Source organism: Gymnoscopelus microlampas (assembly GCF_963454915.1).
Source record: "Gymnoscopelus microlampas genome assembly, chromosome: 4".
Taxonomy (NCBI): domain Eukaryota; kingdom Metazoa; phylum Chordata; class Actinopteri; order Myctophiformes; family Myctophidae; genus Gymnoscopelus; species Gymnoscopelus microlampas.
The window spans coordinates 41438260-41453667 of record NC_139941.1 but is presented as its reverse complement, the minus strand read 5'-3'; the positions used below and the strand labels follow the sequence as shown (position 1 = coordinate 41453667).

The 15408-nt window shown below is 40.8% G+C and overlaps 2 protein-coding genes across 2 annotated transcripts; one reads left to right on the top strand and one right to left on the bottom strand.

The window, feature by feature from the left end:
* Positions 1-428: 428 nt before the first annotated feature.
* On the bottom strand, positions 429-7229 carry sf3a1 (splicing factor 3a, subunit 1). Its single transcript, XM_084054101.1, has 16 exons — positions 7148-7229; positions 6949-7026; positions 5763-5875; positions 5370-5580; positions 4487-4744; positions 4321-4395; positions 4052-4202; positions 3731-3933; positions 3491-3602; positions 3073-3380; positions 2428-2667; positions 1862-2066; positions 1608-1759; positions 1148-1249; positions 987-1058; positions 429-899 (listed from the first exon to the last, which is right to left on the bottom strand). Exons 2-16 carry the CDS (start codon positions 6994-6996, stop codon positions 798-800), a joined length of 2352 nt encoding a protein of 783 aa, XP_083910227.1. The 5' UTR covers positions 6997-7026; positions 7148-7229; the 3' UTR covers positions 429-797.
* A 660-nt stretch (positions 7230-7889) lies between these two features.
* On the top strand, positions 7890-14416 carry ccdc157 (coiled-coil domain containing 157; the record flags this gene model as incomplete). Its single annotated transcript, XM_084055202.1, has 10 exons — positions 7890-8137; positions 8618-8765; positions 8878-9589; positions 10274-10351; positions 10462-10631; positions 10812-10988; positions 12552-12720; positions 13616-13755; positions 13895-13977; positions 14122-14416. 10 exons carry the CDS (start codon positions 7890-7892, stop codon positions 14384-14386), a joined length of 2190 nt encoding a protein of 729 aa, XP_083911328.1. The 3' UTR covers positions 14387-14416.
* Between the last annotated feature and the right edge of the window lie 992 nt (positions 14417-15408).

The following is a 15408-nucleotide window of genomic DNA, read 5'->3' as shown; positions in this document are numbered from 1 at the left end:
AAGTTTGTTAGTCTGGAGCTTGTAGATCGGCTATTTGGCAAAGAGGTTTGGTGTAGAGAGGGGGTTGAATGTCTGAAAATACACATCAACATGAATCCAACATACACTGACGATAGTGCTGTCAAACAAGTCTATGAAGCCATCTATGAAATCTATGAAGAAGTTTTATCTGCAACACAATAATACCACAGTGGGGGTCCCTGCTTCATCTCTCAGCCCAAGGGGTCATTGGCCTGAAAAACGTTATAGACTCCTGATCTACAGTACACACGTTGATCTTTCTAACCGTTAGCATTTTCCTTGAATATCACTGTAGATACTTTGCCTCCTTGTGGTCGAGTCGGGGGAATGCAGCCCTGCATGCATTAGTTGACAGAAACAGTTTATATGTCCCTATACGTGATTAAGAATTAAACAAAACGTTAATGCAAAGTCTAGCATTCCTTTATTAGATGGACAATCATTCTGGATTTCTACATACTCTTGCAGCAGTTAATCAGTACTGGACATCAAGAATATGGTAGTACAACCAAGGCTCTTGGCTTACTTACAAGGGACAGTTTCTCAATTTTAACATTACGAGTTACAATGTTTCGGATATTGTGTTGTATCCAAAATTGCTTTGTCTCAAAATGTTGTATACTGTGCATACAATTTAGACAATACCATTTTAACATTGCTGACAAATATAGTACTTAAAACATAAAATGGTGAGGGTAATAAATGAAACACCCACATGTAAAAATGTATTGCAGAGGAACATTTCTGGAGAGAAATGTTTTTTCTTGATGAATGGCTCACTTCTTTCTTCCACCTCTCTCTTTCAGTGCCAAGTGAATGACCGAACCATTGCTCATATTATAATAAGCCAGGGAGTTGGAATCTTTGATAAACATGCCCTAAAATGAGGAAAAGTATGCATATTAATGCCTTCATTCATCCACAATCATATGTGAAACATACCACATATTCCAAAATATGAATACCTCATACTGCAACTTCTGTTTTCCTGCTGGCATACCAGTGGCCTCGTGGATTTTGACTTTGATAACAGACACCTATTGAGAAATGGACATTCGCACATCAATAAGTAACTGCAGGTGCAGACAGATGCAGGAGAGAATTAGAACAGCAAACAGGTGCATACCTGATCTGTAAGTGGGACAGTGAAATTGAGTACTTGTCCACTCAGCTTCCATTCTGTCTTATCCTGCATGTTGGGGACCTGCACTTTAACCGCCACAGGACCCTAGAGATAAGACATGACACAAAAAAAACATTGGCCATTTGAGCATCCACAGTGGGTTCCAAGGGGTCCACACGCAGTTAAAATGAACCAACGGATCTGTTTAACTCTTGAGTCAGAGTGTACAAATGATTTGTTTATTTTGTACACTGTCAGAGTTAAATTAACAGATGATTTTACAGTGTAGCTTGGGTTCCAGAGATAAATAATCATATCAAATGGGGGTCAGTGGACTAATGCATATCAAACTGGAGGTCGTCAAAAATTAAAGGTTCAGAATCACTGCCATAAAAAGCAAGGATATCAGTCAAAAAAAGTGCATAGTGTCATTTGACACCATTACGGAAATGCTATGACAAACCTTGTTTCTACGTAGGAACTCTTCTTCTGGCATTAGGTTGTCCTCCGTCTTCATCTTCTTGTTGGCTGGCTCATCGTCACGAGGCGGGGGTGGATGGGAAGGAGGCGCAGGAGCAGCTGGTGGTTGTGGTGGTTGAGGAGCTGGGACAAATGCTGGGGGGAAGGGGTTTTAAATAAAAATTACCATAAAGTAATTAGCGTAAGCCTTGAGTACTGTAGAGTATACAATTACTGTATAATGAATCGTCTTCTCACCAGTTGGGACCACCATAGGTGGTGGTCTGGGTGCCATGAGGTGTTGAGCATTTGGAGGCATGGGTACCACATTGATGCGGGGAGCATGCATCATGGGAGGCATGGATGCTAGAACCTGCCCGGGGGCCAAGCGCACAACAGGCGCCATTGGCCTTTGGAGCACAGGCACAGCAGACAGGAGAGTGGTCCGCACTGGAGGTGGCATCTGTTGACAGAGCACATTAAGGGGTTAGAGATGACAGGCAGTTGCTGTTGGCTAAATATAAGTTATGGACATTTGAATTTAATTTGTAAATGAGCATTTTCTACAGGAACTATTTTCATGTCGACTTTTCAAATCGGTCTGTGTTTACAATTCAAGATGCTACAATAACATAATTAATAAAAATGACCACGCAATAACATTTTGTCTCTGGGAGTTGATTTTCATACCATACTCAAATTAACTGAAAACAAGTGGCTTCCTTGAAAATCAAAATAGTGAAAATACCATATGCTCTTATTGGCATAATGTTAAGTTCAACTTAACATACCACCTGTATGGTCCTTTAAGGACAGAAACTTACAGAGTGAGGTGGTCGCGGCATTGAAGACATAGGAGGATTAGGTTTAGGTAGAATGGGTGCCGACATGGGTGGTGGGTGGTGATCACTGGGCTTGCTTGGGCCAATCTTCTCCCTTGCGTCGTCCTCCCCCACCAGGCCCTTGGCTTTGTGGATGGCTTCAATCTGCTCCTGCAAGGTGATGTTGGCCTGCGCTGCCTGCTGGGTACGGGCCATGCTACCAGAGTGGCCGTCCCAGGTCACCTGAAGACACAAGTTCATACAAACTTTGCATAACACTACTTTTTTTATTATAAATTAGGGCTGGGCGATATGACTTCAAATCAATATCACGATTATTTCAAACTTTTGCCTCGATTAATGAACGATTGGAAATAGCAGATCTACAAGCTCACAACGGTCCCCGATGCGTTGTGAGCTTGTAGATTGGCTATTTTCACTTTTTTGTATATAGTATAATACAGGGTTGAGTGGTTATTCAGACTAATCGATTTAGTCGATTAAACTACATGAGCAAGATTAAGTCGGTTATTTGTTCTAAATATCAGTTTAGATATATTTTCGGTTAATTTTCCCAGCCCTATCATAAATTATGAATATCATAACCCTGCCCCATGGCATTCCCTAACAAAAAGAATGAACTCTCACCTTCTCCTCTGGCTTCTGGATCTCCTCTTCTCCAATCTTCTTACCAATGGCCGTCTCCTCTACACCAAAGATATCAGTACGCCTCTCAGCCAGCTGTTTCAGGCTGCTTTCGATATCCAGGCCAGGGGCATAAACTTCGTCCTCGATCTGCCTCTCTCTGATGCTGCGGTCCCTTTGTTCCAGCCAGCGGGGATCCAGCAGACCAATGCGCATGTGCTCCTGCATCTTACTGGCAGGGATCTTCTCACCAGTAATGGGCGATACCAGGTACTCTTCTGGAGTACCAACTGAAGGCTGAGGCTTGGAGGCTGTGCAATGATAGGGAATACACATTTCAGGAAAGTGTGGCAATACACACTGCAACTAGCACAAGTTTGTTACTCTGGAGATGCCATTAGTGTTTCTTCCTGGTGGTTACCTTTGGGATCGTAGTCTTTACGAATGATAACCTGGTCTGGAGTTGGGGGCAACGGGGGTGGCATGGGGTTGTCTGGTGGCAATGGTGCCTTTTCATCCTCTTCATCAGATCCCTGGGCAAAGCAATCATGATTGAGTCTTGTTATATTAAAAAAGCCACCAATAACTATGTTACTAGATCTGGATGTTAGGTCACGTTCATTTGAAAATGCATTTGAATACTTTTCCACCGTCTACTCACCTCATCCATGTCTTGGACCTGTGTGTCCTGGTCCGAGGGCTGAGGGGGTTGGCCTTCAGTCCTAGTATCTTCCCGCTCATCATCCTCATCCTCACTTTCAACCTCCATTTCCACCTCCTCACTCTCTCCAAACTTCTCATAGCGCTCTTGGATTAGGATGCGGGCACCAAGCTCCTCTGGTGTGGTTGGCGGTGGGAAGTGGCCTGTGGAAACATCAACAACAATCATCATACATGTATTTTGTTACAGTAGGTACCGATCGGCTGTGGAAAGAGATAGTAAATTTAGGTATCTTTGTCCATTTCACATAAATGCACCTACCTTGCTCATTGGGTTGGAAGTCCACCGTCTCCACCACTACAAAGTCATGCCAATCAATTTGGGCGTATGCCACACGTTCTTTCTCTCGCTCCTCTTCCTCCTTCTTCCTTTCACGCTCCTGAAACTTGGCCCACTCGACACGGTACTTCACCTGGTGGCACCGTTAACATGTACAATTAACATTGATCTTTAAACAATTAAAAGGTCAATTAACATTAACCTACACAAACTCACAGTGAACAAATTCTTTATGAAAAGACGACGATTACCTGGTCCATCACCTCTCTTGGATTTTCGGATTCTCTCTTCAGCTTCATCAGCAGGCCTTTGGGAGGGATCAGGATCTACAAGGTAGCAGGTAAAAATCAAAATGAGTGAGACTATAATTACAACACATCTACTTACAGAACTAAATCAATGTTGGGGATGGGCTACCTTGGTGTACTGCTCCACCAGCTTGGTGAAGTAGTTGAAGAGGCTGTGCTGTGGCCGCAGGAAGTCAAACTGGTAGTTCCTCTGTTCCTTCTGCATGAGCTGAGTTAGAAACTGCCGGCCATTGCGAGCGACAAATTGGGCGGTGAGTTTGACAACGTCAAGGTCAAACGCTGAGATTGATGGAGGATCGGCGATGAACTCATACTCCGGCGGTGGCTCTTTGGGAATCACAGCCTCGTGGATCACCTGAGACTGCACCTGTAGACAGTAAGAGAAACGGACTTGTGTGAACTGATGACATCACGCAACAACCAACTACCAGAATGAAAGACGGTATATAGAGTTGTTCCGATACCAGTATCGGAAAAGCTGCCGATACTGCCTAAAATGCTGGTATCGGTGTCGGCAAATATGTCAGTCTAACCCATTCCGATACCACATAATTTATCACATGGATGATGCCATGTCATTTACAGTCATCAATTATTTGGAATGCTTCAGTTGATGTTGCACTACTGTTTTATACTCCTACTGTATTATTATTTTACTAACTTGTAGCTGCACTACATTTTTATTTATTCCTGGATCAGTGGTTCTTAAACTTTTTAATTTCAAGGACCCCCATAACAGAGTGTTAAAATGGAACCAAATGGACCCCTGGTCTATTTGGCTCCATTTGTATACTCTCAGAGTTACATACCTGTACCTGGAAACCCCCTCAAGGAACCCCCTCAAGGAACCCAGAGAGTCCCTGGACCCCACTTTGAGATCCACTGTCCTAGATTATTTTTTAAATTACACACTGGTATCGGATAGGTACGCAGAAGTTATGCGTATCGGGAAGGAAAAAATGGTATCGGTACATCATTTTCTGATTTTATACCTTTTGAGGATGTTGCTGTTGGGATTGCTGCAGGGCCTGTTGCTGCATAACCTTGGGCACAGCTGCAGATGGCTCCTGGCCCTTTCCCTCTTTGAACTCATTGACCTTGTGACGGTAGTAGGCATGGTACGGGTCGTTGGGGTTGAGGAAGTTAAATTTCGGATTGTTGATTTCATTCTGACGAATCCTTGCCTCAAACTCAGGGCCGTTCCTACAAAGGAAAAGGTGTTAATCCGTTATACTTCGGCAGATATTGAAAGTCAGTTATATATATTTTTTGATTGACAATGTATTGTGACTAAATATAAGTTTGGCGTGCTCATGCAGACACAGAAAGCTAATTGGGCTCCAGTTGTAACATTTTACATGCTTCATAAATATACAGAAACCAACCTGGCAACAAAGCTGGCAGTCTTGTCAACAATATTTCTGACCTCAGGAGGTGGATAAATTATACCAACAATGGGTTTGGTGGCTGGTGTTTCCTCTACTGGTGGTTCATTTTCCTGTTGACATTAATACATTCATTAAAAGATGCATTTGAAACATTTAAAAAGCAATGAATTCTCCAAGAAGAAATAGCATGGACAGAGGAGGATTGTATTAATGCTCCACATCCCTAGGAGCCAAGTACAAGAAGTCTCTTCAAATTAAATATTAGTTTTTGCTTCAATTGTGGTGCCGCACCTAGACTATTAGCAGCACCACAATTAAAGCAAAAACAAATATTTAACTTAAAGAGACATCTTGTACTTGGCTCCTCGACCAAATGGACACAGCTTTGCCACAAAGCCAAACATATAATATTAACTTAACTACCCATTGAATAAAGCTGGCAAGGTATTCTGAAAAGATTTTCCTTTCACATTAGTGGAAGGAATGAGCTAATTACTAATGGCTCGTTTAGAAAGTAATGTGTTTTCCTTTATTTATGCAGGTTATGTACATTTCCAATATGTCCTATTTATTACATACTGGCCCCAATGCTGGGACCTGACCAGTGGTGGAAAAAGTACTCACATTTTCTACTAGTGTAAAAGTATCAATACTGTCATGTTGAAGTAGGCCTACTCAGTCTGTGTTACAAGTAAGAGTCTAGAATTAAAAATGTACTTGAGTGAAAGTACAAAAGTATCGGTATCAAATGTACTACCAATTTCACAAGTTTTCAAATGTATAAAATGTCAAAAAATCTTTTGAAAATAGCAGATCACAATACATAATACAGATCACAATATAATATACAAATGCCAGGCATTGTGAACTTGTAGATCTGCTATAGATGGCCAAAATGTATATTTGGCTGAAGTGGTTACTGTATGTTTTGTAATAATAAACTAAATCTACAAAGTAACTAACGTTTGCAGATAATTCCAGTGGAGTAAAAGTACAACATTTGCCTCTAAGATGTAGTGGAGTAGAAGTAAAGGTACTGGGAATTGGAAATACTCCAGTAAAGTAAAAACAAAAACAAAACTCAAAATTGTTCTTGAGGACATGTACTTTACGCCACTGGACCTGACCATTAGTGTACTTTAATTCATTGTGATTAAATTAAGGTTAGGTTAGTGAACGTTACCTTGATGTTTGGCTCCGGCTGGACGATCTGAACAGGCCCAGGCGGCATGGCTGAGCTTTACGGATATCTTGGGATTGTCTGTGAATTAATGTACAGTAGTGAATTAATACGAACTATACGTTGACTCATATGGTTGATGTATAAACTATATCGGGATTGGACAAATGTCTAAACAAGATCATTTATTGTAAGTACTTACTTATTCGTCGTGGTTTCGTAAAACCTCGCTCCTTACAATGGAGGTGTATTGCTTCCGGGTACTACTCAGTGTTGGCAGATCCTGTGAGAGTAATAAGCAAGCAGGTCTATGACCAAAACAAGCCCACAATAAGCGACTGGGTCACACTTTATCCCATATACGTTGGCTATTTGAAAATAGCAGATCTACAAGCTCGCAATGCGTCACGATGCGACGTGATCTGAGCTTCTATATCTGCTATTTCCCCAAAAATCTTGGGGTAAAAAAGTGCAAAATGTGGATTTGTTTAACATTCAAACAACACAAATCTGGTACGGGGGTCCCTGGAACAAAATATTTTCAGATGGAGGGTCCATGGATAATAATTACATATTAATTTGGGGGTCATTGTTTATGAACATTTTTTAGAACCAACCCAAATAAGCAACTACACTTTTGAAACAAGACCCACAAAACTGCAACCACCAATATTTAGCAAGCAACTTTACAAAAAAAACAAGCCCAAAGTCGCTTATAATAAGCAGACATGGCAACGCTGGTACGACTAACCGCTAAGCATTATGGTACTTGCTGTTCGTGGAGGTTGCTTTGGAGACGCAGTATCAACAAGTCATCCAGAAAGCTGTGTGTGTTCAGTTGTTCATCATAACAACAACAACACATCACACTAGCACACGGTGCAGTTTAAAGTGCATCTGAAGGTCAGACAACATCAAGCAGATCTTTAAACTATAGCCCGAAAATGAGTGAGTTTTTAGGTCGCCAGGATTGTGTTGACAGTCTGAGAAGAGATCTCATAGACCTCCAGGGCGCTGTCCTGGACGTGTTCTCCAGAACTGGACCTGTCCGCTGTCCCTCCTGGAAGTTCCCCGACCAGCTCTCCTGTCATCTGGACCTGGTGTCACTGCTGGAACAGTATGACTTTGCTGACGGGGAGGATGAGTTCAACCAGCATTCCCACAGTGTCTTGTTGGAGCTGGTTATTGACAGGTAATGTGTGTGTGTGTGTGTGTGTGTGTGTGTGTGTGTGTGTGTGTGTGTGTGTGTGTGTGTGTGTGTGTGTGTGTGTGTGTGTGTGTGTGTGTGTGTGGAACTCCACTACAATTATCTGAAAACCTTAGTTACTAGTTACTTACTAGATTTTAATTATTATTACAAAACATACATTAACCACTTCAACCCTATATACATGCGATGCCACACATTGTGAGCTTGTAGATTGGCTATTTTCAAAAGTTTTTTATACTTTTGAAAACTTGAAATGGGACAATCTGCTTTTACTTTTGGTACTTTAAGTACATTTTGATGGCAATACTTTTGTACTTTTACCCAAGTACATTTTGAATTCCAGACTTTCACTTGTAACAGAGTATTTCTATTTTGCAGTATTGATACTTTTACTTAAGTAAAACATTTAAACCATATGTAATGACTAAAACTTCCCTTTCCTTTTCATTTGCTTTGAACAAGGCTATTGCTTCTTCTGCAAAGTTTCAATGTTTATGCTGAACAGCTGCGGGGACAGAGGAGAGAAGTCACACAGCAAAAAGGATGCGTATCAGTTGGTCTTGTGGTCAGACAATATTGGAGCAATTTAGTTCAGCTTGTCAACCTAAAGGTAGTCCTACCAATTCCCTCAAGTAGAGATTATAAATAGTAGAATTTGAAATGTCAGGCCATTAGTCTTGTTATGAACATTCTCAAATGTGGCATTTTCTTCTGTCTATCAGGGGACCTGCACAGACATCCGAAAGAACATCAAAACAAAGAGAATTGATTGCGAAGAAAAAACAACAGCACCTTCTGCTATGAGCTCACAGATTGATTTTGACACACCTTGCCCATCCTTAACGTCTTCAACAAGTTCCTTTTCATTTGTGCCACAGCATCGTGTTGCTTTTACATCTCCCTGTCCCAGTTCCACTGTCCCGTGCAGCCCCTCTGTCATCTCCAATGATACCCGTAGTGTGAGCTGCCAAACAGTGGAATCTTCCCTTGTCCCCTGTGACGCTTGCGATCGGGTGCAATCTGTTCTGAGGCAGACTGGGGATGCCATGGTGGATCTGTGTCGGAGTGAAGGGCTGCCCTCGTCCCTGCAGCCTCTCTTAATGGCTGTAGAGGATGAGCTGGAACTGGGCCACCTGACGGCAGGCGATGTGGCACAGTGGGCCAAAGAGCAGCGCAGAGACATGGGTCGGCTGGGAAAGCATCTACAAGAAGTGAGGGGGACAGTGAAGCCTTTAAGAGACGGACTGGTGGCAGCTGAGAGACAGCGAGAAGGGTACAAGTCTCAGCTGGAGAGAGCGCAGAAGGAATTGAAGCAGGAAACAGCAAAGCACCGCACAAGCATGCACCAGCTGGATAACACACTGCAGGAGGCACACAGAGCCTGGAAAGAAACAGAGAGGAGGTTTAAAGAGGAAATGGAGCAGTTGGAAAAAGGTGATGTTTCATCATATGTACAGTAAAATCCTGAGTGTTAATCAAGGATTATTGAGGATCCCAGCCCCATCGATCAAGGACAGTTTTAGCTGCTACCATCTGGAAAGCAGTACCATAGCCTCAAGGCGAGGACCAGTAGGCTCTTAGACAGCTAGGCCACTAGGCAACTAGGTTTATAACAAGTAAGACGCGCGAACGCTGGAAGCGAACGCAGCTCGAAAATATTGTGTATTTACGGACTGTGTGTGTGTGTGTGTGTGTGTGTGTGTGTACACACACACACACACACACACACACACACACACACACACACACACACACACACACACACACACACACACACACACAAATAGAGGAAGCATAAATGTACATATACAAACTCACAAACATTCCATTTATTAAGGCAGCACACACACCAACTACATTATATTTCTTCAACACATCCCACACACAGGCACCTGACACTTTATATTTTGGTTGTACACATAAACATACACACAGATAAATATTATGCACAATGATGAGGAGCTGAAACCATAGAATTTTAATCATTTGTACAAGATATGAACGAATAGAAATCTGGAACTCTTTGTACACTTTCAGCATTAAATTAACACAGTGATTTTACTGTGGTGGAAGGCCTACTTTTACTAATTATAATATTATATATTTTGTATGTCACAGGAACATTGTCTTTGGAAGAAAACAACTCCAGATTGGAAAATGAGCTAGCTTTACAACATCAAACATTACATGCACTTGGTAAGGACTGAACCATGTTATTCCCCTGTTGAGGAGTTGTAATACTTATATCCCAGTAATCTTCATAAACATAGAAACTGCATTAACTTGGAACATGTATTTCATGGTAGAGAATGAGAATATAGATCTGCAGAAGAAAGTGGAGACCTTACGGGTAGAAGAAGAGGCCCGTCGCAAACTAGAGGAAAGGACAGAGATGTTGAAGATTCAAATCTCTGAAATTCAACTCCTTCTTGACAAAGAAAGAGCCAAGTACAAAAGCGTTTGTCGTCAACTAGAGGTCAGTTAAGTGCCGTAACAACTTATGCCCTACTTTGTTGTATGATGATGTAGCATGGCAAAAATAGCCTGTCTACAAGACATTGCATCACATTGTGAACTTACACTAGGTTGAAAGTGGCTAAAGTGATATGCAGATTTTATTTTTTAAATACAGCAATTACATTCAGTCTGTGTCCAGTCCATGCAGGCCAAACAGAAGTCTATGTTAGAGAGAGTGGATGCTCTTGACCAAGAGTGTGAAGATTTGCAGAGGCAGTTGGCAGAGAGCGAGGAGATGCAGACCAACCTACAGGTTCACCTGAAGAATGTCTCAGAGCAGAAGGAGCATCTTCAGGCTCAGTTCAACCGACAACAGGTACAGTATTATGACTACTTCAATTAAATCAAACTTTATTTATGTAGCACATACATTAATACAATACAATCTGCTTAAGTTAAAGTACACAGAAGAAAAGTAGGTAATTGAAAAATAATTAAACGATAAAATAGAATATTTAAATAGAAAATAGAAAAGCAATGCATAGGGGATGAAACCAGGAGAATATATAGAATCAGCAGCATAAAATGGATATGGGCAATTAGTCACTTTGTTTAATGATAACCTACATGGGATTGATCTATCACCATATTTATCTTTCACCAGACACACTGTGGTTTGGTCTGATGTTTTCATATCGTTCTTTGCTATCCTTACCTTCCGATGTGAGGATTTCTTTTAAACAAATTGTATGCATTATATAATTATTAAACATAACCTGATATTATAATAATTTAAACACATTTTATTTTCAGACAAATAGACAGACTGGTCAAATATGTATTCCAGCTGTTTGGATAAAATCACATCTAGCCATGTTTTTTTTGTTTCTTAGAACGTGATCCTTTCCTCCTTTTCCCCCCTGATTTACGGTATATTATTCTTGTATCACTGTGGAAAACCAATATTTAGTTAAGTTGTTATTTAGGGTTATGGATTAGTAAATGTACATACTGTAAAAGCATACTGTAAAAGCCACAATACCCTTGAGGATGTTCTTCACTGTGACTAAAGCATTGAGCTACATGGACTAAAGGCCAATTTATACTTTGTCATATGATGATCACAGGACCACAAGGGAAACAAGCCCTTAGGGCTTTTTGTATTATCCTTTTAGATGTTTTGTATAATAGTAACACTGTACTGTTTTCAAACTGTTAATAAAGTATTCAATCAATCAATAAAAAATGGTGTCTTGGGCTTAAAAAAAAAAAAAAAGCTCACACCGCGTAGCATCGAGACATGTTGTGAGCTTGTGTATACATTGACTATAGAGCGTGCCAACGCGTCGTCACCACGGGGGGCGTTGGCATTGGGCGTGGCATTGGGCGATGTTAAGTCAACCTGGTTTTTACCCCTCAAAGATGTCTGCCGCTACCAAAAGACACTTGTTGACGCCCCTTTCAGGAATTTTGGCACGCTCTATAGATTAAGCATAAGAATAAATTAATCCTGCCAATGGCACCCAGTTGCATCTCATCATTACATCATAACATCAGCCCACAATCAAAATATAAAATGCTTCTTGGTCCCCACTCCTTTGGGATATTTTTTGCCACGGCCGTTTTGCACAAACCGTATGTGAAATCTCTGTATTTACCTATCCTAACTATTATGAGAAGTGGGTGCTATTGATACATCACCGGTCTGAACAGTTAGGGGTGAAGTGTCTCACTCAGGGAAACCTCAATGCATAGACTACTAGGTGGACCGGTGAGAACTTCGATTCCCAGACGGCCTCTCTCCCCATTCAGCTATGGCTTGTAATTTTTCTATAAAAACATTATTATTTCTCAATGCTCATTCAGCTATGGCTTGTAATGTTTCTATAAAAACCTTATTATTTCTCAATGACAGCCATTTACTACTTTTGTCCCCTAGGAATTGTGCTCTGAGTTCCAGAAGGAGAAGCTAAAACTGGAGAGTGGTGAAAGTGAACTACAGAACACTGTGTCCCAGCTAAAGCTAGAAATGCAGGATTTAACCCAGAGGGAGAGACTACTGGTGGCCTTCCCAGAGCTCCATCCTCCGCCTCAGGCACAACCACAGAGTATGGATTTGTTTTAGCTTTATTGTACTATACATGACCTTATGAGATGTAAAAACTATGTTAAATCCACTGGTATTACCTGTAGCTGTGTACATAAAGCTTTGTTCTGTAGGTATTGTCACCTTTGGTAAATATGAAGCAAGAGGCTGACATATGTTTATGAGCAATTACTTTGAATGGAACAGAATGTTCAGCTTTCTCATCATTTGATATTGATACTTGTGTTGTTTAACTCACTCAAAGTAGGTTCTGGGGACCTCGGGGGTCCTTCAGGATGTTCCAGGAGGGTCCCCAGCAAAATGAGGAAACACTTGAGCCCTATTTTATTCTTTGTCTATTGATCGAAAATAGACGATCTACAAACACACAATGCGTTGTGAGCTTGTAGATTCTGCTGTTTTCGAAGAATATTGACATAATATGTCAATATTAGGCCAGGTAGATAGCCAGAAGGGACGATTTGTCAACATTATGTTGACAAATCGTCCCTTCTGGCTATCTACCTGGCCTAATTTGACAACCTGGTTTAACTGTTATAAGCCAAAAAGATTTGGGGGTGGAGTGTGTTTTGGAAATGTGTGTGCATATGTACTTCTATTACATTTTCTATTAAATAATAGGCTTCCTTTTACGTAATGTTTTCCTTTACTTTTGGTTTTAATCGCCACTGTATTTTCTAATGCATTCTTTTCAGTAATCTCTGTCATAAATGGCGTAGAATCCTACTCTATGCTCCAAATACACCATGTTATAATAAAGAATATCCATTAATATGAATATTCTTTATTTACAGTTCAAGTATTCTCTAATTCCATGTTTACCATAAATTAAATTGCCATATAGAGTAAATTAAGCTTTACTAGTATTATAACATCATGATATGCATCTTCACCAGGTACAGGTAATTTGCTCTTAGATATGGAGCAGCAACTGCAGGCAAATAACATTCGAATCAGGGTTCTGCAGCAAGAAAACGCCACCTTGCACAATGGCCTTGTGAAACTAAGAGAACAAGGCCAACATGACATCACCAAGGTAATTAACTACTTTACCTGTTAAAATGTCTGTTGTTGTGAGATGTTGTTTTAACATGGTAGACATAGCCACAATGTGCAGGTGAAACATAAGTGAGAGCAATAACATGATTTATTTAATATACACATTTCATACACAGGAAATTTCACCTGAGGGGAAATGGAACCATTCCCTGACAGAGGAACAGCAGGATCACACCTCACAAACACAATGCAGTCCACTGTACGTCAACAGACATTAATGTGATTGTTGTTCACATCTCTGGTCACATCTAATGATTATGCAATAAACGTAACTTGTCAACCTGATGATAAAATACACTGTATTCCTACTATATTTCACCTTGTTTTCTCTGTTGTACTACAGGCAGAGCAGTAGTGCAGTAAAGCTGAAGTATGGTGTAACAAGAATGGGAGCAGGCAGAGGAGAAAGTGATCCTGAATCCATTGGGCCATGGGATCGAGTGTCCACTGCCAACTCCTCTCTATGCAGTATGGCCTCTCCCCCGTCCGTAATGGTGCACCATCAAACCCTCCACCTCAACCTGGGGACTAGTGCTGTTAAAACCTACGCCAAAGTACGACAGGCATCCCTGGCCCGCTCCAGAGGCATCAGCCAGAGGAAGAAATGAACCTAAAAAGCTTAAGTTATTATTCTCTTTTGCACAACGGTATGTTATACTATGGAGTGTAAATTAGAATAGAATCGACAGCGGCACAGAATAAAATCCAGAGTGGTTTGAACTCTATGAGTGCAAAAATTGACACACCTTTTGTAATTTGTGATTTATATGGAAATAAATTAACATTTGTTGTTTACTACAGAGTATATTGTTTATTCATCCAATTTATCACATGAAAAAATAACCATAGCGGTTCACAACGGTATGGAAAACGTCAATTATCCCAGAGTGCATAGAGTCAGTGGAGTTAGATCAGAGTAGTGGTTCCCAAACATTTTAGCTCGAGATCCAAAATAGACATTTTATGTCTCTCCTAGACCCAAAATAGTGAAAATAGCCAATCAACAAGCTCACAATGTGTCACAATGCAACAGGTTGTGAGCTTGTACATCTGCTATTTTCACTACTTCTTTAAACATTTTTTGAAGATCTTTTAAAATAATTAAAAACTAAATTTAGGAAACAAAATATAAAGGGATATTTACCCAAAAATGGGTTTCCGGCCCACTGTTTGGGAAACACTAGACCAGAGTGCACAGAGTCAGTGGAGTGAGACAAGAGAGTGCACCTTCAGTTACTGATATTAATACATCTCTCAACACTTAAATCTGCACTGTCAACATCATTTGGAATGCGAGAAAACTAAATGTATGAGTAAAATGTTTACTGCCATTAAAGTGTGGTATTAAATAATATATTATAAATTAAGATGCTGGAAACATGATATGCATGCACTGTTATTATGAAAAGGTATCCGCTCCGTGGCAGGTGAGTCACATGGCTCTTTGTGAGTGGTGGTTTGTACAACCTTGAATATCTCACAGACAATGCCACGCAGGCAGATGTCCTAGGCCTGCAGGAACACTGTGACGAGGAAGGGTGTTCCCATGGCAACAGGTGATCAGGGCATTCAAGCTGTGTCTGTTTTAGACCCAGCAGACAGGGAAATCTGTCAAATTACTTTTTAAAGA